Source organism: Palaemon carinicauda, chromosome 21 (genome assembly GCF_036898095.1).
Source record: "Palaemon carinicauda isolate YSFRI2023 chromosome 21, ASM3689809v2, whole genome shotgun sequence".
Classification (NCBI taxonomy): domain Eukaryota; kingdom Metazoa; phylum Arthropoda; class Malacostraca; order Decapoda; family Palaemonidae; genus Palaemon; species Palaemon carinicauda.
In genome coordinates this window covers 52263476-52288164 of record NC_090745.1, presented here as the reverse complement: position 1 = coordinate 52288164, position 24689 = coordinate 52263476, and the positions used below count along the sequence as shown (strand labels likewise).

Here is a 24689-nt window from a genome sequence, read left to right as displayed (position 1 = left end):
AGGTTCATGAACACTAAACTCCTGTTAGCATGTGAAGGAACGGAAACTTGAAAAACAATTATTGTCATGTGTTGATCATGATGACACTATATCTAGTTCATCTCAAAATCACAGTGCCATGTTGGCGGTCGACGGGTACGACTGGACTTGCGTTGCTCCAAAGTTGGCATGGCAGGAGTTAACTGCGATGGAGAGTTTGTGCTATCATTGGGAGGCGGAATCTCTGCTTGATTCGCAGTGTTACCGAGGTCGTTGGGATAGCATTCCGGAGCAGCAACATCAAAATGAATGTTAGGGGTAGTACCACTTGGTAACGGCAAAGTGGTCAGTGGAAGAGTACCATGTGTGTCCGGATTTTGGGTTGTCGGAATGGTCTCAGACGTTTTAGTGGTCGAAGGATTGGCAATAGGTACAATCTGATTCTGATTATAGTCATCTCTAATTGTACGGACTTCTGGAATACTCCTGACAGGCACGTATTTTCTTAAAAACTTCCGGTTCCTTAGCGTGACCCTACCAGAGCCATCAACTCTGACGACGTATTGGTCGAATTGGCGGACTTCTATGATGACACCGGTTTTGTCCCATTTCAGGGGGTGATTTCCTGTTTGATTTTGGATGCGAACCCGGTCACCTACGGAAAGGGGGGTAGTCTCTTAGTGTGCTCTGATAAGCGCTCTCCCTGTTTAAGGTGTCGATGTCTTAGGGCCTCCTCTCTTGCATCGAGTGTTTCCTTCCACGTGTCGTGGGGACGGTACCTGCCGGGCGGGACAGGTATGAAGTCTCTGATGGGATGACCAAATACACATATTGCAGGAGATAACTTGGTATCTCTGTCAGGTGTGTTCCTGTATTGGAGCATTGCACGTTGGAATTCATCAGTGTTGAGATCACCGTTACTGCCCGTGTTGTCCGCTATAAGACGCTTGACAGTTTTGATGCCTATTTCGGCTCTGCAATTACTATGTGGGAAGGCCACAGAGGAAAGGCGGTGATGGACTCCCCAACCCTTTAAAAACTGCCTAGTTGCCGTCGCTGTAAATTCAGGTCCACCATCAGATGTCAATTCATCCGGAATCCCAAATGTCACAAATGTTCGGCGTAGTGAAGTTATAAGACCCTCTGCACCGTTTGAAGATCGTTCAACTATGGGCCAATTCGAGTATCAATCAACTATAACTAAATATCCAACTCCTTGGTAGTGAAAGTAATCTGCACAAACACATTGGAATGGGTAGTCTGGAGATATAAGGGGTGTAGGCGGAGCACTAGGATTCGAAGGCGCGATGCGATTGCAGTGGTTGCATCCAGCTCGAAGTGCTGTTACAGCGGGTGTTATCCCTGGCCAAAACTCAGATGACTCTGCTCGCGATACCATAGAGGTAATTCCTTGATGTGCTGAATGAAGAGATGTGAGAATTTCCTGACGAAGGGCTGGAGGAATAACTATACGCTCCTTGTATAGTATCACACCATCAACAGTGTGGAGATGCTCGTGGAATTGAAAATACTCTCGAAGATGTACAGGAAATTCTTGGCGAGACTCTGGCACTCCGCATTCTATAAGGCTGAGCAGTTCATGCATGTTATCGTCACTACTTGTGGCAGTGCGAACTCTGTCCCAGGTGACTGCTCTCATGTTAGTGAGTCAAGTGAGCATACTGCTGATGCGGTGATACAAGTATCAATATCATTGTCAGTGGAAACAGAATATGCTGATGGCAATTTATGTAGGGGAACATTTCTCACGGAAGGTACACTGTCAACTGATGCAATGTCATCTTGAAGCGATAGCTTTTCAGATTTTCCAGTTGGGTGGTGCGATACTCCATCTGCAGCGAGATGCTTGACCCCTGGGATATGAATCATGCGAAATCGATAGCGGAGGGACTTTTCCTTCAAGTTTCTGAGACGTGAATTTGATATGTCCTCCAATGATCTGTCACCAAATATTTTCAACGGGGGTTTATGGTCAACTGCGACCACAAGATCTTCACAGCCAAGAACAAAGTATCTTGCCTTATCAAGAGCATCGACGACTGCCAACGCTTCACCTTCAACTGGTGCCTATCGAGACTCAGCTGCATGTGTGAACCTACTTCCGACAAGTGTGATCTTCCAATCAGTGCGACAACAAAATGGTCGGTTGTCTGGACAGTCGCAATGTTTCTGGAACAGCCAGAATCCAATTCCTGATTTTGACCAATCAGTGGCGAGACAGGTAGGTTCTGTCTTGTCAAAGATTCGCACGCCTTCTTCTATTTCGTTGATAATGGCAGTTTTAGACTCCTCAAAGAGTGCATTTAATATTGATATTCCAGGTGAATGGTGTTCCTGGTTTCAATAATTGTCTGAATGGTAGCATTTTGTCGGTCATGCTGAAAGCATACGATACTTGGTTTACTAAACCAAACCAAGATCTGACATCGGTGATATTTCTTGGGGTTGGAAAGTCTATAATTGCACTAGGATATCTTGCACATGGGCGAACTGTGTCTGGGGTTATTTCGAATCCAGCGAATTCAGCTGTGTCTTCTGCGAAACGAAATTTGTCAGGGTTTAGTGTTATGCTGTGTCTTCCACATATGTCGAGCCATTGTACAGCTTGGAAAAAACTCTCCTCTATTGAGTCAGACCAAAGAAGAACATCGTTAACACATTTAGTTTTGTTGGGTATCTCGGCAACTATTTCATCATACCGTCGAGTATATCCGTCGCCAGAAGCAATATACCCTTGAGGGGCTGTTTTATAACGATAGCGTCCCCAAGGAGTGATAAACGTAGTTAAGTGACGGTCAGATTCCTGAATCGGTACACTGTGGTATCCGTTCTAGGCATCAAAGACGGTTTTCCTTTTTCCTTGTGGTGAAATGGAGAAGGCGTATGATGCGTTTCTCTCTTAGCGTGCACATTGAGAGGCTGAAAATCAACTGTTCGTCGAGGTGTGCCATTTTTCTTAGCACATACAACCATCCGATGGCACCAAGTTACTGGTTCTCCGATTGGGACAGGTTCAAGGACACCAAGGCGGACGTCCTGCTCAAGTCCAGCTTTAACTTCCTCTTGCCAGTGTAACGGCACTGGCACTGGTGTGTGACGAGCAACAGGATCAGCATTCGGATCGATCATCAACTTCATTGGGGGTCCATCCATTAGTGGTAACGGTTGGTGGTCACATACGTTGAATGTACTTGATTCGTAGTACTCCTAGAGCTAGTCCTTTAGTTTAGACCGGTTGGACTCGGTTGCACTGAACGGTAATTCTGTAGGCGGCGGAGGTGGTAGTTGACGTTTTGGGCTGTCACATTGATTGGCTAGTCCACTAACGCTTCCTACTTCATTGTTGGTGGCATCCGGAGTTTCCGATTGTGTGTCATAGATTTCACCAATAGTCGGAAAACTATCCGATATCATGCCAAGAGCGATGCAGGCTTCCCTACTGACGAAGAGCTTATCCGAGTTGTCGGTGACATATGTCATTTGTCTTGTCTCAACAAGGTTCCCCTGCTCATCTGTTCCTGAGATACAAAGGATTGTGGCACCGAGAATTTTAATGCCTCTGTTATTTGCAGCGTGCATTTTCATAGTTACAGGAATGAGGTCACTTTGCTTGAGGCCAAGTTTGTGGATGACCTTGATACCTGCGAGACAGCTTTGGCATCCAGTGTCTGCCATTGCAGATATACGAACTGCATGTGTACCAGCTTGAAGGTGGAAACCAAAGGCTTCGTAATCCTCAGGTGATGTTCTGATTGCCAGATTTATGAAAGGTTGAGATTTGGAAGGTCTCTTTATCCAAGTATCAGATAAGTTGTCATACAGATGGTGGTCCAAAGCCAATGTCTTGTCAGTGTGTCGTTTAGAGATTGATGATACGCTGCACAAGGTGTTGAACACCGCATTCTCGTAGTCATTGGCATTGTGAGCACTGGGTTTCACTTTTGGTTTGCCCTTACTACGGCAAACATTCTCGAAGTGATTTTCTCGGTTGCAGTGTTAGCATCTATGACCGTAAGCAAGACATTCTGATTTTCTTGCACGTGCAGGAGTGTTTTTACCATGTCCTTTCTTGCCACAGTATGAGCAGACTTCGTTTTTATCTTTGACAGCGGTTTGTTTTGCCTTTCTGTATGAACTACTGGCTGCTGCTTGGACCTCATGAGAGTCTAATAGTCGGGAGGCAGATCGTTTACCAGATTCTTTAGCTTCGACAAACTGTGCAACTTCTTCTAATGACATGTCCTGATTCTTATCACCAAGTAGATCTAATTGAATTTCAGGGTCACATATGCCGCGTGCTAATACGTCTCTCACTATTGTATCAGTATAATTTACATCAACGTTGCATCCTGGACATTTTATCAGGAATTTGCAAACACTAGCACTAACATGGTTTATGCTTAGATGAGATGATGTATGACGGTAACATCATAGGTCTCTAGGTCTATGCTGACCAGGAAATACTTTCTTGAGAGTACGGCACGATTTGAGAATCCACAGATACAGTAATGCTCTGGTATACTTCCATCAGGATGACATGGCCTGAGCACCAAAAACGGATTTTGAGTGAAGCGAAAAATCTCTTTTTGGATAAGATAGCCATGTCGTCCTGAAGGACCCGCCTTTCCTTTTTATAAAAGGGCTATAAGACCCCTCCCTATAAATGCAGTATCTGTAGCACCTCGTGTATCGCTACAAGGAATGAAGATGGCGCTGTCGGCGGCATTGTGTACACACTCGAAGCTGGATAGGAGAGGTACCTTATTAACGGCTCTCCTTTCATTCTCGTTTTTCGTTTTCTTGCCACTTTGACCCCTCGAAGTGTTATTTCTATTCGGGGTGAAGATAGCTATGTGGCGTGTCAAGAATACGTCCTCTGATATTACGCGATATCCCATGTTAAGTTTATTTAGGGATATTCGCTCCAGGAGTTAGAATTCTGGATACCTTAGGGTAAATTCTCTGGTATATCACCGTAGTCAAATATACCCTAGGAAGCTACCCTAAAGGAACTTCCATCAGGACGACATGGCTATCTCACCCAAAAATAGATTCTGTTTTAACCTTGAAAAGGCATATGACACTGCATGGAGATATGGTATACCTAAAACCATTCATGAATTTGGATTAAGAGGAGAGCTACCATTGTATCACCCTAGTCAAATATACCCTAGGAAGCTACCCCAAAGGAACTTCCATCTGGACGACATGGCTATCTCACCCAAAAATAGATTCCGTTTTAATGAAAAGGCATATGACACTGCATGGAGATATGGTATACCTAAAACCATTCATGAATTTGGATTAAGAGGAGAGCTACCATTGTATCACCCTAGTCAAATATACCCTAGGAAGCTACCCCAAAGGAACTTCCATCAGGACGACATGGCTATCTCACCCAAAAATAGATTTTTCGCTTCGCTCAAAATCCGTTTTTTAACCTTGAAAATTCATATAACACTGCATGGAGATATGGTATACCTAAAACCATTCATGAATTTGGATTTAGAGGAGAGCTACCATTGTTCATTCAATAATTTATTTCTCATATTTTTTTTTTTCAAGTGAGAGTGAGGGAAACCCTATCTGAGAGGAAATGCCAGGAAGGAGTTCCCCAGGGTAGTGTGCTAAGTTTTAACCTTATTTGCACTAGTCATTAATGGGATATCCTCAGTCATTCCTCAAGATATTCTCTCAACGCTATTTGTTGATGATCCCTCTATATCATTTGCTGGAGCTAGAATAGTAATGGTTTAGAGAAAACGACAACTCACAATTGACAAAATTATTCAGTGAGCTGATATGAATTGGTTTAAGTTTTCGACAAGCAAAATTACTGTTGTCCATTTCTGTCGTATTTCCAGACCCTGATATGTACATCGAAGGTCAATGGATTCCTTTTGGAAGTGAAACAAGTTTTTTAGGCTGGATATTTGATTGTAGGTTGATATGGTTCTTCAATTAAAATCATTAAAAGCAAAATGTCTTGATACCTCGAAGCGTTTAAAAGTTTTGTCTCGTACATCATGGGGGCCAGACCGCAAAACTATTTCAAAGTTATACAAGGCCTTAATTTTTTCAAAAATTAGTTGTTCCGACATAGATACAAACCTTCGCTATTTATAGGGTATTACTTTCGGCAACGCTGAAAATCAGCCAAGACAATTTTAGTAAGGGATAATTATCCCATCCGCTAGTTAGTGGGAGGGGGTTAGGGTAGACTAGCTACCCCGCTCACTCACTCACACCTGTTGGTTGAGTAACTGCCTTGACTTTATTACTTTTCCTTTTTTTTTTTGTGTACATCGGTGTGTGTTTGGTTATTGTCTTGCTATGCGGACATGTCCAGGGATTGAAGGCCGCCGCTGCGGCACCTTCATGTCATCGGTGGAGACGGACCCCCACCCTTTGTCCCCTCCTTGCTGGGGAACTCAGGGTTCGCGGGACAACACCTGTTCCGAGTGTAGGGAGTGGCCTGCCTCCCAGTGGGAGAGGTTTGCGTGTAAGAAGAAGAAGTAGTCTAAACGCGAATCTTCGCTTTCGGGGTCTCCCTCGAAATCGAAGAAAACGCGGCTACTGCTTCCTCTAAGCCCAAATCTCTGCCCGAAGCTAATCCTTGACGAGGCCCTTCTGGGGCATGGTCGAGCAGTAGCGCAGGGCTTGTGACTCCAAGTCAACCCTGTGGGATAGACGAAGGTGGCGGCTCCCCTAGTGAGTCGGTTCCTTCTCTTCCCCCAGGGAGCGCCTGATCTTTTGGAGACCTTGTGTCTTTGTGACCATTGCAGGGCGTCAATGGTCCCCCTACGAAGGAAGTTTTCCTCGAACTCCTCCAAAGGGGAGCAGAGAGAAGGCGGTCATCTCCTTCCTCTGCGGAGGTCGATCCTCCTCTTCTGGGCGCAGGCGCTGTTGCCCGTCGGTCAGGCCGAGAGTCTGGTTCCGACGCCGAGGAGTTAGCTAACCCACCAGGGACGGTGGCAGGGCTCTCTCCAAGGCAAGCTTTCCCTTCGGGGGAACATATCTCTCGTTCGCGAGAGAAGATTGCCTCTGTGCATCGGCAATCTCCTTACACTTTAGGTTCTCCTCCAGGGGCGGAAAGAGAACCTTATTATAAGCGTAGTTCTCCTTCGGGTGAACTCTCCTCCCCTGCGGAGGAATAATCTGTAGACCTTAATCAGTCTCCCCCTTGGGCGGAGTCTGTTGAATGTTCCTCTCCAGAGGTTCGTAGAGTGGAGGAGTGGGTAACCCCTCTCCACCCCGGACGTTCTCCTCCTCGGGCTGTGAGAAGATGTCTCTTTGAACCTGCTTGTTCTCCTCACGTTGATCCTTTGGGGTCTCGTGACAATCACCCTTTGGGCTGGCGTGATCATGAGCCTTCGGGCTCTCGTCACGTTGATCCTGCTGGTTCTGATGACAGCAGGAGTCCTTTGGGTCTCCGTCGCGCTGAACCTTTGGGCTCTCGCGACTTGAAACCCTTGGGTTTCTGTTACACTGAACCCTCGAGCTCTTGTAACGACGGTAATGTTGAACCTCCGGGTTCTCGTACCGTCAGTCACGTTGATCCTTTGGGATCTAGTGACAGAGGAACCTTGGTTCCTCGTTACGTTGACCCTTCGGGGTCTCGTAACCTGAGTTTACGCAGAACCCTTGGGCTCTCGTAACATTAGTCGCGCTAACATTTCGGTGTATCGTGACAAGAGAAACTTCGGTTTCTCGTTGCGTTGATCCTTCGGGTTCGCGCAACGCAGTTCACGCTGAACTTTCGGGTTCTTGTGACCATAGTCATTCTCTTCATGACGAGAGTTTTCAAACTCTCGTTGTGTTGATCGTTCGCGCTCACATAACACAAGCTATCGTGAACCTTCGGGTGAGCGTAGCAGCGAGTTCTCTCACCAACCTGAGAGCTCTTGCGTGCACGACTGACTTGGCGCGCACGACCGTCTTGGCACGCGCAAACAAAATGGCGAACATGGCGCGGGTTCGTTCTATGGCGCGCCATTTGCGCGAACATCCTGTTGCTCGCCATGCGCTCGAACAACCGGTTGCGTGTGAACAACCTACTGCGCGCCATGCGCGCGAACAACATGCTGCGTGCCATGCACGCGAGCAACCTTATGCGCCAGGTGCGCGAACATCCTCACGTGCGCCACGAGCGTGAAAAAGGTGCGCGTGCACGAGCACCCTTCAGCCTGCCAACAGTTTGGCGCAAGAGCGCACGACCATCTTGGCGCTCACAATCAGTCTCTCAAGCCCCTTAGGCCTCAACAGAGACAACAGTCGCCTGCGCGACCTATCCCAGATCCTATCCCTAAGGGTAGGACTGTGCCGATCTTGCCTGTAGGGAAGCCTCCATCAGACAAGAGGGTTAAGAAACCTTCCCAGGTTCCTAAACCCAGGGCGCAGTTCTTTCCTAAGGACCTCCCCCTAGTTCCTCAGGAGCCCGTGACCCCCCGTAGCTTAGCACCTTATTCAATGTAATGCGCCAAGCCATGTAAGGAGTCGTTCCCCGCTCCCAGTCCTTAGGTGACACACCTAGGATCCCCTTATCACCTCCTCTCTTCCCAGTATCCTCTCCTCCCTCCGATCCTAGGAGGAATTCGGAAGATCCCGCTCAGGCGGGTCCTTCTGGCAAGGGGAGACGGTCATCCCCTCGCAAAAGATCTCTGGAGGAGATTAGGCATGAACCTCAGGGTAGCCCCCTGCAGTTTAAGACGCCACAGGCCAGACCAAAGGGGAAAAGGAAAAGGATTCGTCCTTCGCCCCCCAAGGAGGATAGGGTTACTTCCTATGGAGACTCCTTCCGTCCTTTACCAGTCGAGATAGTGTTTAAGGCGGCACGACCTGCGACCGGATGGGACTCACCCCGTACGGCAACGGACTTACATTCCACCTGTAAACAAACAACCTCAATTATACCATCAGTCTTTCCCACTACAAACAATCATTACACTAACTACCCCTCGCTCGGTGGCACGCACTGCGGACACATACACACAATTCACTCATACCTGCACACACACACACACACACACACACACACACACACACACACTCTCTCTCTCTCTCTCTCTCTCTCTCTCTCTCTCTCTCTCTCTCTCTCTCTCTCTCTCTCTCTCTCTCTCTCTCTCTCTCTCTCTCTCTCTCTCATGATTTGCCAAAACTAAAGCAAATAAAATAAAATTAATCCTCCACAACACAGAGTGTCAGCTTACTGTTGTTTCAAGTACATACTACTTAAGTGACATTGAGAGGAGCCATCTCCTTTCCACAACACCAAACACAGAAGATAGCCCACTTTGCTTGATAGACAGCAATGGATGTCTTACGGAGATATCCAGGCATCCTTTTCTCCACTGCTTGCAAAAAACCTCTCAAAGAGATAAGATGCTGGATAACATCCATGCGTGCAGTTGTAACAAGGCAAATGCCTTGTGGAAAGCAAGGAAGATCTCTGTACTCTTTGAACAGAAGTAGGTCAGGAAACCATTGCTACCACAATGGAGCTATCAGGGTCATTAATAGGTCTTGTAATCCCCTTGTCTTGCTGTTTAGACTCCTCATCAAACAGAATGGAGTTAACGCATAGACGTCTATGTTGCCCCATGGATGTTGAAAGGAGTCCTGAAGGGCTGCTTTACGATCTGGTACTGGTGAGCAGTACACTGGAAACTTCCGGGTCAGGGACGTTGTGAATAGACACATCGTTGGCGGACCAGCACCAACCCCCTAGTAAGTACCGCCTGCCATTCAAGTGAGTTGTAAGTGAGCTAACGGGGGTGGGTTGCCTCCCCGCTACTGACAAGTAAACCATCTGCCAGTTGTTTACACTTCGTTATAAGAATTAACTGTCGTGTTCCAGTTTTTCTGTTATCCATTCTCATATAGTTTTCTATACAGTTAAAGGACTCAGGTGTGTATAGTAAGAAAAAATACACATCATTTTGTAAATTTGTCATATTGAAATACTGTACTATAATTGATTTTATCAGAAACATTTATTTAATTTTTAGTTCCTACTATGAGATTCTGGGCCTCTGTAACACGGTTTTTTCGCAATAATTTTTTATCTAAGAATTTCATAAATATAACTCTTATTCAGAATGCACATTATATCTACACATAAATTTTGACTATATTCTGGATTACGTAGGTTGAATAAATTTGGTACTTATAATGTAAAATTGATTTTTTTGAAGACGGGCCAACTTACTCAGAGAAAAGGTTTCGAACGCACTCGTTACGTAACTTATGACGGCATTTCTTCCCTCTTTTTCGATCGATGATTGGCTATACGTAACGAAGGCTATACCTCTGCCAACAATGACACAAAAGTTTAAATAAAAGCAAAGCAGTACACCTTTAGGAACTCTGAAACCTCTCCACTGATAATTGTCATAATGAACAAACCAACAAAATATGTTAATAAATACAAAAAACACTTCGATTATTAGTCTAACTCCCAAAATAAGTTTCTTAAAAAATTATAGTATTCTTTATAGGTCACAATCAGATTGACAAGGTGTAAGAAATAGTTGGTAATTTTCAAAAACGTAGTAGACAAGCTTGATTTGATAACTGCTATATCCAGTGTCCAGCAATTTTTATTTATTGTCTATCTACCTACCTATTACTGTAAAAAAAAAAAAAAAATAGCTGGTACCATATTTTGGCTTTAAACCTTCACCAATAATTATCGTCAGAATGATGACTTCACGAGGCTCCACCCACTTTGGCCTCGTTGTAATTCAGGATAACACTGAAGGCTATAATGGGCATTGTTGGATCAGAAATTTTAAATTCTGGCTATAAAAACTAATTTTTTGGGCTCAAGCCATGTCGTCCTGATGGAAGTTCCTTAAAGGCAGCTTCCTAGGGTATATTACAACTACGGCGATATTCCCAGAGAATTTACCTTAAGGTACCCAGAATTCTAACTCCTGGAGCGAGTATCCCTAAAAAAGACCTTAGGGATATCGTAAATATCAGCGGACGTATTCTTGACACGCCACATAGCAATCTATACCCCGAACAGAGTTAACACTTCGTAGGGGTCAAATGGCAAGAAAACGAAAACGATAAGAAAAGGGGGGAGCCGTTCGTAAGGCATCTCTCCTCCCCGTTTCGTAAGTGTGCCCTGCGCCGCTCGCGGCGCCATCTGTATTCCTTTTTGCGTAGCTATACAACTCGGTGTTTTTCCCTGTGTTTCTACCAAAATCTTGGATTTACTCTCGTATTATGCTTTCTCCAACTTCTTCTGCTTCGGATAAGCTGAGCACTATTTCTTTTATGTATAAATGTAGGCTCTTGATTAAAATTTAAAGTAATTAAAAGAGTTATCTTTGATACAAGAGCTGTTGCCTGCTGGAGGCATCCTGGACGCTGTCGCTCGCTAGAATAGGATTTATTTGTTAGCAAGAGCGACGTTCCCAGCCCACTACGCTTTAATAATTAGCTGCTTAGCTTAATTAGGAATTCTGTTATGATGCGATAGTAGAGCGCTTGGCGAAGGATTTGCCTAGGCTGACCAACACTAGTCTTCGTAGCCTAGTTGTTGGCCCTTGTACTTCCTGCATGATAATTAGTCTTCCAAGTGTGATTTTTATTGCTTAAAGCGTTAAGGCAACGTTATACATATAACCCCTTTTTCGAGTATTTTCCAAGATAGTATTGGAGTGAGTTTCGGTGATTTAGGTAATCGATTCTCTTAGTGCCTAGGCTAGGATGTCTTAGGTCATTAAAATATTGTCTGTTTCCCCGTTTGCTCCCTTCTCTTCGGGGAAGGGGCAAACCCTTTCCCTCTGTTTAAGCCTTAGGCTTAACTCTAGTGGTTTGTTTGAATTAATTTTCAAATATAACTAGGCTGGAGTAGTACTGTACCTTCCTGCTCCAACTGATTTGGTTCAGAGAGGGACAGTACAGCAGTGTATTAGTCTGAGTCCGTGTTGGTCTAGCGTGGGGCAGAGTCTCCCTTGCTGCCTGACACGGGCATAGGAGGTTTATCCTCCTTGGATCACCTTGGAGGGTTTCTGTAGTTAAGATCCCTTCGCTCGGTGACCCCTCAGACTTGTCCTCTTTGATGTTCTGGGTTCGGGATATGTTCCCTGTCCGGAATAGCAATTCCTTCCTTGCCTTGGTTTTAGGGAGGCAGCCAGTAGTGCCGGCCTCCCTCCCTGGATTTTCTCTGGCTGAGATGAGCTTTCTTAGTTGGGAATGATCCTTAACCAAGGCAAGGTTGGACAGGACCCTCTGTCCTTCCCTTCTATTTTTCCGTTTCCTTTGTGTCAGTCGTCTCACATCCGTACCTAGCCTAGGTTAGGATGGGGAGCTGACGTGGTCCCCTGTCGGCCGGCAGAGTGTGCCGACCGGCAGAGGCCCTATCTCTTGAGTGCTGCCCGGTCCTTTCTTGGTCCCTCAACCGCTGCCGTCTGTAGATTCAGTAAGCAATGATTAGGAAGCCTGACTTAGTGTCTCCCCTTCCTCTCAGCACTCTTTCGGGTGCCGGGCGCAGAGGTTCATAGCCTCTTAGCCCGGCACTCATTCTGTTGTCTTCTTATGTGTTGTCCTTGCCGTCTGCCGGCCTAGGGGCCGGCCGTCGGTAGGGGGTGTTCTCTAGTTCTCTTGCTGTCGGTCGGCGGTGGTTATATACCTGTGCCGGCCGGTCTCTTTGCTCACCTGCCTGCCGCTATGAGTGGCGGCCGGCAGCCGGGCGCTACCTGGTGTGGAGGCCGGCCGGCAGGGTTTGCTTACCGCTGCCGGCCGGCCTGCTACATGGCTCTGTTAGCCGGCCACTAAGAATGATGGCCGGCAACGCGGTGCTACCTGGGTGGCTACGGACCGACAACCACTGCCGGCCGGTGCAGGCATGGGAATTCGAGTTCTCCCCCATATGGGTGATCTTAAGTTGTATACTTGAGACCTACCTTTGAAAAAAGGGGGTGGGGGTACTGACCGGCAAGAGCCGGCCGGCACACCACCCTCATGTACTGTATCAGTTCTTTCCTGTGTGGTGTATTCTACCAGGGGAGACCATGATATAGTAGGTTACAACACTGTTTTTCTAACTTACTTGTGTTGCCTTGTGCAATCACTTGGTGTTGCCTTACAAGGATGAAAAGAGAATTCTTTTCATCTCTAGCCAGAATGGTAAAATCTTACCTTAGGTGTGAGCTACACCTAATTTCCCTCGGGAAATATGATCTCTGGTTATTCTAGCAAAGACTAACCATGTGATTTTAATGGCTGGTGGGCTTCCACAGGTGATTGTGTGGGATTCACAAGTAGGTGTCTTTCCCTTATTCTTTGTGAATGCTCATATATACATGTGAATTGAAATTCACTTGATATTCATGGAAATTTTCTTCTTTTACAGGAGGAGCATCCGAAATGTGATAGCGTTTTCTGCAATGTCCGCAGCAAGAACTTTTGCGGACATGTCTCGTGTAGGAGGCACGCGGCTTGCGCAGCCTCCAAGGATGATCATCGCTACTGGGATCCGCAGGTATGTGCAGTGTGTACTAACTTGCTATCAGAGGCTTTTGAATCCCCTAGGTCGGCGGAGTCAAGGGATGCAGCGAGGGAGAAGCTCCGTTTATGGGTAAGGGGTTTCCAGAAGAACACCACTGGACCTTATCTTCCTAATGAGAAGATGAGGGCGTACCTTTTTCCCAAGGCTTCTACTGACGCTGTTGTTCCCCAGCCTCGGCCGGAGATCCCTCTCGTCCAGATCCCAGTGGAGGAGGATGTTGCGGATGCCATGCAGGACATCCAGCTGGATGACAAGATGTCTGACTTGTCCGACCGTGCGGAACAGGACCTCCTCGCAGAGGGTGAGGAGGAGGATCAAGATCCGATTGCCGTGGAGGAAGAGGTTTCCGTACCTTCAGACGTTCCGGTTCAGGCCCCTGAACCTATCCCCTCTACTTCGTCCGCTCTTCCAGCAGAGCTGGGACAGGCTCTCTCTTCCATTGTTGGTATGATACAACAGATGCAGAGGGAGAATAATCAGAAGGCCGCTGCAATGGAGCTCCAGATGCAGAAGATCACAGCGTCACGTGGACCTCCAAAGAAGCTCAACGTGAAGGACCTTCCTCTGTGCTCGGATGCCAACCCGTGGAGATATGCCGAGCACATGCCGATGACGGTCGGGAAGATTGTCATGTCGGAGAAGCTGGGTTCAGTTCCCCTTGAGGAGGTGGAATTCTGGCCCAGCAGAGGGGCCTACCCGGACTGTTATGTCCGTCTGAAGAAGGAGCCGGCCTCGAAGGAGGAGACGGAACCGAAGGAGGTGATCATCTTGGATCACGCCAAGGCTCAAGCTGCATTAACATCTGCGTTGAAGGAGAGGGGGTTCTCAAACTCTAAAGTTGCTGCTTTGAGTAAGAAGCACCCCTGCTTCGTATCTTCTCCGGCTAGGGCCTTCCCCTTTATGCAGAAAGGGTTCACGGCCGTTTTGAAGGCGGTTGAAGCTGGCAAACCATGTCCATCCCTGGAGGAATGCAAGCCATTGTCTTTGGCCTTGCCGTTGGACAACAAGGACTGGAAGGAGGTACACCTCACCTTCTCGGTTTGGAAATTGGACGCCGATATCGCAGGCCAACAGTTCGGCGAAAACCTTCCCAAGTTGTCTGAATTCCTCCTACGGAGGGAATTGGATACAAAGGAGCGTCTGGCAGCCTCGATGTCTCTCCAGACAAAAATGGAGACAATGGCTAGCGACCCCACGATGCCTGAAATGTTCATGGTAATGGCCAAGATCCATCTGGCCACGGTGACAAAGGACCTCTATTGCTTTGTCAAAGCGAGGAGGGCCTGCAGGGAGTTTGTGTTCGCCTCGGCCACAGTGAGGCATGAACCCAAGAAACTCATCTCATCCAGCATCTGGGGTAAAGATCTCTTTCCCAATGAGGTGGTCAAGGAGGTGGTGGACAAGGCAGCCACTGAGAATCGAAATCTTCTCCTTAAGTGGGGCCTGTCCCTTAAGAGGAAGTCTTCCCCTGATGAAGGCCCTCAGCCGAAAGGAAAGGCGAAGAAATCGAGGTTTTCTTCCCGTCCAGCCAAGCCTTTCAGACCACAACGTCAGCAGCAGCAGCAGCCAGCTTTGCTTCCGGTGCCACAATTGGTAGCCCAGACCCCGACCACCTTCCAATGGGTACCCCAAGCCGTGTCATCAGCATCCCCGGCATTCAATCCAGTGTTCGAAGGGCAATCGACCACGTTTCGGGCAAAGCCCAGAGGTGCAGCCAGAGGTTCGGCGAGACGCCCCTCTAGGGGAAGAGGATTCAGAGGTGGTCGCGGCCAGGGAGGCAAGACTGCAGGTCAGCAGTCAAAGTGAAGTGTCGCCGGTAGGAGGGAGACTACAGTTTTTCCGGGATCGTTGGACCTTCGATCCCTGGGCCCACAGCCTGCTCAAAAATGGACTGGGTTGGAGTTGGTACAGTACTCCGCCCCTGTGCCCTCAATTTTTCCAACACTCCACCCCCGTTTTGGAGGAGTACATTCAAGAACTGTTGGAGAAAAAGGTGATCCGGAGGGCAAAGTCCATCAGGTTCCAAGGGAGGCTGTTTTGTGTTCCCAAGAAAGACTCGGGGAAACTCAGAGTCATTCTGGACTTGTCACCACTCAACAAGTTCATAATGAACCACAAGTTCAAGATGTTAACATTACAACACATAAGGGCCTTACTGCCCAAGAGGGCATATACCGTCTCCATCGATTTGTCAGACGCCTATTGGCACGTTCCAATAAGTCGCCGTCTCTCCCCCTACCTAGGATTCAAGCTACAACAAAAACTTTATGCTTTCAGAGCGATGCCTTTCGGGCTAAACATAGCTCCAAGGATCTTTACAAAGCTTGCGAGCGCAGCGCTCAAACAGTTACGCCTAAAAGGGTTCCAGGTAGTAGCCTACCTGGACGATTGGTTGGTGTGGGCAGCATCCAGAGCGGAATGCTTGCAAGCTTCCCTACAGGTGATTCAGTTCCTGGAATATCTAGGTTTCATGATCAACAGAAAGAAGTCTCGTCTTTCTCCAGCTCAGAGGTTCCAGTGGTTGGGAATTCACTGGGATCTAGTGTCACACCGTTTTTCCATTCCAATGTCGAAAAGGAAGGAAATAGCGGGGTCTGTCAAGAGACTTCTAGGTTCCGAGAGGATATCAAGATGCGAACAAGAGAGGGTTCTGGGCTCTCTTCAGTTCGCATCAGTAACAGACCCAGTGCTAAGAGCACAGCTAAAAGATGCAGCGGGAGTTTGGAGAACCTTTGCATCAAGAGAGCGAAGGGACTTGAAGAGACCGGTCCCACTTCGGCTATGTTCTCTTCTCAGACCGTGGTCTCAAGCCAGTCGTCTAAAGAGGTCAGTACCTCTTCAGCCACCCCCCCCCGTCAGTGACAATCCACACAGACGCCTCAAAGGTAGGGTGGGGAGGTCACTCCCATCGGAAAAAAGTGCAAGGGACCTGGTCCAAGCTATTTGGGACTTTTCACATAAACTTTCTAGAAGCTATGGCAGTGCTTCTTACCCTGAAGAAAGTATCCCCATGTCACTCGATCCATGTAAGGTTGGTACTGGACAGCGAGGTGGTAGTGAAATGTCTGAATCGGCGGGGATCGAGATCTCCACCTCTCAACCAGGTAATGTTAGCTATATTCCGACTGGCGGAGAAGAAGAAGTGGCACCTGTCAGCAGTTCACCTTCAAGGAGTCCGGAATGTGACCGCGGACGCTCTATCCAGGGTTACACCGATAGAGTCGGAATGGTCCCTAGACGCAGGATCATTCTCCTTCATCTCGAGTCAAGTCCCAGAACTGCAGATAGACCTCTTCGCGACGAAGGACAACAAGAAGCTGCCGAGATATGTGTCCCCGTACGAGGACCCCTTGGCGGAAGCAGTAGATGCGATGTCCCTCGATTGGAACAGATGGTCCAGGATCTACCTGTTTCCCCCTCACAATCTGATGTTGAGGGTCCTCAACAAACTGAGATCCTTCAAGGGAGTAGCAGCGATAGGGGCCCACAAGTGGCTGAACAGTGTATGGTTCCCTCTAGCTCTGGAACTACGACTAGAGTTTCTACCACTCCCGGACCCAGTTCTGTCCCAGCAAGTCCAGAAGTCGACTGTCTACGCTTCATTACAGAAAACCCGGACCCTGCAGCTCATGATTTTCTCTCCCTAGCGGTGAAGAAACGGTTCGGAATTTCGAAAGATAGCATCGACTTCCTGGAAGAATATAAGTGCAAGTCTACTAGAAGGCAGTACGAATCAGCATGGAAGAAATGGGTAGCCTTTGTCAAAGACAAGAATCCACATGAGATCTCTACAGATTTCTGCCTATCCTTCTTCATCCACCTCCACGGACAGGGGCTGGCGGCTAACACGATTTCTACATGTAAGTCAGCTCTGACAAGACCCATTCCGTATGCCTTCCAGGTAGACCTCGCTAACGAGATTTTTAACAAGATCCCGAAGGCCTGTGCTAGGCTTAGACCTTCAGCTCCTCCAAAGCCTATTTCATGATCTTTAGACAAAGTCCTTCATTTTGCCTCATTACTGGATAATGAGGAGTGTGCACTGAAGGACCTGACTCAAAAAGTGATCTTCCTTTTTGCCCTAGCTTCTGGGGCCAGAGTTAGTGAGATTGTAGCCCTCTCGAGAGAGGAGGGCCGGGTTCAGTTCCTGGATGGGGGAGAACTGAACCTGTTTCCGGACCCTACGTTTCTCGCTAAGAACGAGTTGCCCACCAACAGGTGGGGTCCCTGGAGAATCTGCCCTCTTAAAGAAGATGCATCTCTATGTCCCGTAGAATGCCTAAAGGTCTATCTTCGTAGAACTTCAGACTTCCATGGGGGCCAACTATTCAGAGGAGAAACATCGGGCTCGAATTTATCTTTAAATCAACTTAGGGAGAAAATTACATATTTTATTCGCAGAGCAGATCCTGACAGTTCACCCGCAGGTCATGATCCGAGGAAAGTTGCTTCATCCTTAAACTTCTTTAATTTTATGGATTTTGAACACCTTCGTTCATACACTGGCTGGAAGTCTTCCAGGGTATTCTTTCGCCACTATGCTAAGCAAGTGGAGCAGCTAAAGAGGTCTGTGGTAGCAGTTGGTTGCGTCGTTAACCCTGTTGTTTAACTCTGCGAGGAACAGTGGATTTAATTGGGACTTTGATTCTTGGGTGAGTGTATAGTTATATGCGTTGCTATAACTAGAAGTGAAGGCTCTGGGAGCCCACAATGACTGTTCCAGCGTTATGGTGATTGTAGCACAAGTACAGACAGGTGTGCCGAGCGTTTCTGACGCTAATGTCAGTGGTTAGTAACATGGACGTTTAACTTTGATACCTTGGTATGCGACAAGTGACCTGATTGTTTTCTTTCAGATAACCATACATCCATGCACTACAGTACTTGTGTAAATTGTTGGTCATCCACCTATCATATGTATATATTTGTGGTAACCATGTCTATTAATTGTTAATCAATAAACTTGTTCTCGGGAACCTTGCGTCTCCTTCACCTATATTGATTTCATTTTCATTATTCAGCATTCAGCCTATGTATATTAATCGGGGATATCTATAATAGCCTGTTCCTTAATGCAAGCCTTGTTGCACTGGTTTATACTTTCCTTAGCATAAAGGGCTCCATCCTTCTCAGAGGACGGTGGCGGCAGCAAGTTTAATCCTACGCAGATATAACCTTTTTGTCTAATTCTACTTCGACCAGGGGGCTGGTCGGGTTTTCCCTTGGATGCTGTAGTTCTGTAAGGACTATGCTTTACTTCATATAGAGTGAGACCACTATATTGTATTGGCTTGCGAGCGAGTCATACATAGGTATATGTACTCTTCGTTCGTTTCTAGAGTCTAGTAGGACTCCTCCCTGTAGGGGGCAGGAAGCGCTTTCATGGTTTATGATTAGTGAAAAGATGTATAACGGTAACATCTTAAGTCTTTCAGTCGAGTTGACTAAGAAACATTCCTGAGGAGTACGGCACGTATTGAGAATCCACAGATACAGTAATGCTCTGGTATACTTCCATCAGGACGACATGGCTTGAGCCCACGCGAAAAATCTATTTTTGGGTAAGATGGCCATGTCGTCCTGATGGACCCGCCCTGTCCCTTTTCAAAAAAAAAAAAAAAAAAAAAAAAAAAAAGGGCTGTAGGACCCCTCCCTACATACAGTATCTGTAGCACCTCGTGTATCGCTACAAGGAATACAGATGGCGCCGCGAGCGGCGCAGGGCACGCTTACAAAACGGGGAGGAGAGATGCCTTACAAACGGCTCCCCCCTTTTCTTATCGTTTTCGTTTTCTTGCCATTTGACCCCTACGAAGTGTTAACTCTGTTCGGGGTATAGATTGCTATGTGGCGTGTCAAGAATACGTCCGCTGATATTTACGATATCCCTAAGGTCTTTTTTAGGGATACTCGCTCCAGGAGTTAGAATTCTGGGTACCTTAAGGTAAATTCTCTGGGAATATCGCCGTAGTTGTAATATACCCTAGGAAGCTGCCTTTAAGGAACTTCCATCAGGACGACATGGCCATCTTACCCAAAAATAGATTTTTCGCTTCACTCAAAATCTGTTTTTCGAGTAGTTGTAAGAAGTGGTAAATGATCCTCAAGGATCCCAGCAGTTGGCCTAAACGTTTAATTCATGTATAGTGCTGTTGCGGCACCACTGCTACAGTACAGTAGTATTACTACGCTAGCACAGATACCCCACCCACATTTATGTATCGTTCCGCCATTCATAAAGTCTTTGTCAAGGTTTTTCACTGTGCAATAAGCCATGGCCTCCTCAGAAATTAAGTTTAACTTTAGATGATAGGTTATTTCATTAAGCTGACAAATTATGGCAACTGGGTATGTTACTGCCGATGTTGAAGCTAAAGATAAATTATGGTATCATTCCTTCATTGCATTATCATCTTTACTACTATTTGTTTTGCTAGATGTAGTAATTATTTTAAAGGATAAATGAATTATGTTCACTTTACTTCTATAAATTCCCATTAGATGTACAAATAAAACTCCTAAAACTATTCATGATTTATTTATAAAATGCAGTCATGCCCAAAACATAGCTAACACAGTCGTACGGCCTAAGAAGAAGAAACAAAAATATATCGGATGATCCGTTGGTCTGATCGAGAGTTTAGCACAAAAATCTTATTTTAACAAAAATAGTTATATAAAGACTGTTTACATACAATCTCGATTTCTCTCTCTTTTGGTGGCATAGTGAATAGTTAATGGAAATGTTCAAAAGCATGAATGACATTACAAGTATTATAATCCTGTTACACTAAATACAAATCAGACCATAAACATTGGATTTAAACTAGAAACTAAATAATTACTTATTCACGCTATAGTAAATATGGCCACGGGCTCTTGACTGTATAAAGTTGCAAGACGTAAGACAAATGCAGTTTTGCAATCACGGGGGCAATTCCAAATCCTGCTAGCCATTCTTGACTGTTATGGGTTTCAGAGCCGATGGAACAAGGTGAATGGGTGTCTGGTGGATGGGCGGGGCAAAATTTTGTCAAAAGGTGTTTACATTGCTTACGTAATGAATGTTTTCGACTCTTGGCTCGTTATCACTGGCCATGGCGTCGGCTAGATCATTTTTACTCTATAAAAATTAAAACTATCGGGTTTAGGTTATTGATAATGCTGACAAAATTTGTGTGTGGTTGTATAATATACATATGTCAACTTTCAGCTACATCCGATGCTTTGATAAGGAGCAAAGTCCAAAAAACCGTGTTACAGAGGACCTGAATTTCATAGTAGATTAATACATCTGTAATACTGTAATACTATTTTTGTAGGTTGTAGATGATCTTGGATTTTTCCATTCATGTGAACTATCCAATGTGGAAGAATTATTAAATATCTCCTCGTGGTACAAGAGAATTAGAAACTTTTGTACAGAGTATGATGCAGTTCAAATCAATAAAGGTAAGTATTATAATTATTTTTATGAACTTCCCCTGATATTCATAGGTCATCAAATTACAAACATTTGGGGATACACACACAAATCCCACTGAAATCACTTAAATCTTAGTTGTTCCGTCGCTAATACAAACCAACGCTTTGTCCCATAACTGGAATACAAACCAACGCTATTTATAGCGGGTATTACGTTCAGCGAAGCTGAAAGGACAAGCCATTAGAATTTTAGTGAGGGTTAACTACCCATCCCACTAGTTAGCTGGGGGTAGGGGGATAGCCAGCTACCCCTCTTCCTCTCACACCTGAGACTGTGCTTCACTTTACTTTTGGCTCGGAGGGAGAGCGGTTGTTGCCACTTTTCCTCCTCGCCTATTTTGGACTGCCATTAATCTTTGTCTAGTTAACTTATGTTTTTTCTTCATTATATATGAAAACATTCTTAAAGTTTTTATGTATACAGTATGTTGTAAGCTTTCTTTAAAGTGAGTGTTGCTGTTTGAGTGATAGCGTAGTATGGTAGGTTCTCAAGGATGGAGAACCTTCCCTCTCGACCTTTCCCCCTTGGACATCGGTCATCCCGTTGGTGGATAGCCTTCCGTGTAACTAAGCAAGGGAATCGTTATCGTTTGGATACTCCTCCATTCAGCTGTTGTCATCTTCAGTCTTGCTCTTTCTCAAGGTCATCATTGGTCACTTTTCATGGGCGACCGGCAGTATACTCTGAGGGGGAGCACCTTTCCCATTTGTGGGTTAGGTTGCGCGTCTGAATGGTTTTCTTCATTAATTAAATGAAATTATGACTGTTTGTAATTTAACATTTCAGCTTCGTCATCATCTTTGTTACAGTTTTTACGTTGCCGCTCTCCGTCTCCTGTCGATGTCGGCCGGGGAAGGGAGTGCACAGTCCCTAATTTGTGTCTGTTCTCTCGGACACTTCTCCTGTCTGCGGACTAGGTGCTCCTCCCAAGGTAGTTTGTTACATAATTTGTTTTATTTATCCTTAGTTAGCGATGCCGTTCTTCTTAATTTGACTAAGATAGCCTATGTAGAAGAGCAGTGCCGTACGTTCCTGGGGAGTCTGCTGTCACTGCCCCATCAGTTTCCTGCCCTGCTGCGCCTGTGGCAGCTCCTGATCAGCACACCGTCTTCGAGGAACTAGCTCCAGCTACACTTTCTCATGAAACGCTCGATGCAGACCTTCATATTGAACAAGGCTTGTTGATGGGAAGCAAAGAGCGCTGCCCGGAGGTCTGCCTCCAGGAGTTGGAGTACTTTCCCTTCCAATTGAGAACTTCCCTTCATCATATTCATCTCATTGCATTGATCACCTATTGCTGTTACTTTCCCGAAGACTACGCTTCCCCATATGCTGAGTCGACTCTTCCAATGGGGCGGAGCAAAGTCCGAGGTAACTCTCTCCTGTGAGTCTTCACCTCTCTTCCTCGCGAGATAGGGCACCCATAGAGACTCCTCTTTGAAAGCCTGCTGCTGCTGATCAGCTTGCTGACCCTCCTGCTCCTTTGGGGTATCTTCACCGTGGTCTTTATTCCCACCGTTCTCCTCCGCCTTAGAGGGGCTCCTCGCCTTTGGCAAAAAGACGCCTCTTCAGCCTCGTAAATGCATCATTCCTCTTTGGAGGATCCTTCTCAGCCTGATTCTACTGGTTTCCGACCTTCGCCTGTTTCTTCGGATTCGCCTTCTCACCATTGAACCCCTGTTCGTGACGGCCCATCTAGATCTTGTTCGCTAGCCTCTCCTGGGGATGTGTTCCCTTCCAAAGAGAGTTAGGGGGTCCTTTGACTGGCCAGACAGTACTACATTGGATCCTTGTCTCTGGTTACGGTTCTTTCCCTTTGCCTACACAGACAACGAATAGTCTGGCCTATTGTTTACAGATTCTCCTCTGTCGTCATACACCTGACAATACTGAGATTACCAAACAATTCTTCTTCACCCAAGGGGTTAACTATGGCAATGTAATTGTTCAGTGGTTACTTTCCTCTTGGTGAGGGTAGAAGAGAGACTTTAGCTCTGGTAAGCAGCTCTTCTAGAAGGACACTCCAAAATCAAACCATTGTTCTCTAGTCTTGGGTAGTACTATAGCCTCTGTACCATGGTCTTCCACTGTCTTGGGTTAGAGCTCTCTTGCTTGAGGGTACACTCGGGCACACTGTTCTATCTAGTTTCTCTTCCTCTTGTTTTGTTGAAGTTTTTATTGTTTATATAGGAAATATTTATTTTAATGTTATTACTATTCTTAAAATATTTTATTTTTTTGTTTCCTTTCCTCACTAGGCTATTTTCCCTGTTGGGGCTCCTGGGCTTATAGCATCCTGATTTTCCTACTAGGGTTGTAGCTTAGCATTTAATAATAATAATAATAATAATCTGGTCCCCAGATAATCATTTGGCTGTTCGCCGATCACCTTCTCCAACCTACTACTACTCGTCTTTTCTCCAGTCTCGCTGATCGGTGATCACCATCTTGCCCATAGCAATCGTCAGCTTGCTGATCATCAGTTCGCCGATTGCTGATCTTCTGCTGATCGCCCATTGCTATTATTATTATTATTATTATTATTATTATTATTTTTATTATTACTTGCTAAGCTACAACCTTTGTTGGAAAAGCAGAATGCTATAAGCCCAGTGGCCCCAACAAGGAAAATAACCCAGTGAGGAAAGGAAATAAGGAAAAATAAAATATTTCAAGAATACAGTAGTAACAACATTGGAATAAATATTTCCTATATAAACTATAAAAGCTTTAACAAAACAAGGGCTCTCAAACTTGGGGAAATTGTTCCCCCAGTTTGAATCTAAATTTCTCTCTCTCTCATCTTTTCCTTCCTCTGAAATGTACTTCGACCTTCTCCTACTTTTATAAACTTTCTTTTGTCTTGCCGTCCCAACTCTATGAGTGAAATTTCTCATATATATATATATATATATATATATATATATATATATATATATATATATATATATATATATATATATATATATATATATATATATATATATATATATATATATGTATGTATGTATGTATGTATTATTATGATGATGATTATCAACTGCTAAGCTACAACCCTAGTTGGAAAAGCAGGATGCTATAAGCCCAGGGGCCCCAACAGGAAAATAGCCTAGTGAGGAAAGGAAAGAAGGAAAGATAAAATGTTTTAAGAAGAGTAACATTAAAATAAATATTTCCTATATAAACTATAAATACTTTAACAAAACAAGATGAAGAGAAATTAGATAGAACAGTGTGAACGAGTATACCCTCAAGCAAAAGAACTCTAACCCAAGACAGTGAAAGACCATGTTACAGAGGCTATGGCACTACCCAAGACTAGAAAACAATGGTTTGATTTTGGAGTGTCCATCTCCTTGAAGAGCTGCTTACCATAGCTAAAGAGTCCCTTCTACCCTTACCAAGAGGAAAGTAGCCACTGAACAATTACAGTGCAGTAGTTAGCCCTTTGAGCAAAGAAGAATTGTTTGGTAATCTCAGTGTTGTCAGGTGTATGAGGACAGAGGAGAGTCTGTAAAGAATAGGCCAGACTATTTGGTGTGTGTGTAGGCAAAGGGAAAGAACCGTAACCGGAGAGAAGGATCCAATGTACAGTAGTATTGTCTGGCCAATCAAAGGACCCCATAACTCTCTAGCGGTAGTATCTCAACAGGCGGCTGGTGGCCTGGCCAACCTACTACC

The 24689-nt window shown here is 45.6% G+C and overlaps 1 protein-coding gene across 2 annotated transcripts in view; it reads left to right on the top strand.

Annotated features, from left to right (window-relative positions):
* Nucleotides 1–24689, top strand: part of LOC137615276 (gamma-tubulin complex component 4-like) — an 818550-nt gene that overhangs the window by 45287 nt on the left and 748574 nt on the right. For both annotated transcript variants that reach the window (XM_068345005.1, XM_068345006.1), the window contains exon 2: nt 20845–20974. In XM_068345005.1, the coding sequence (XP_068201106.1) occupies nt 20845–20974 (130 nt within the window). The remainder of the gene's footprint in view (nt 1–20844; nt 20975–24689) is intronic.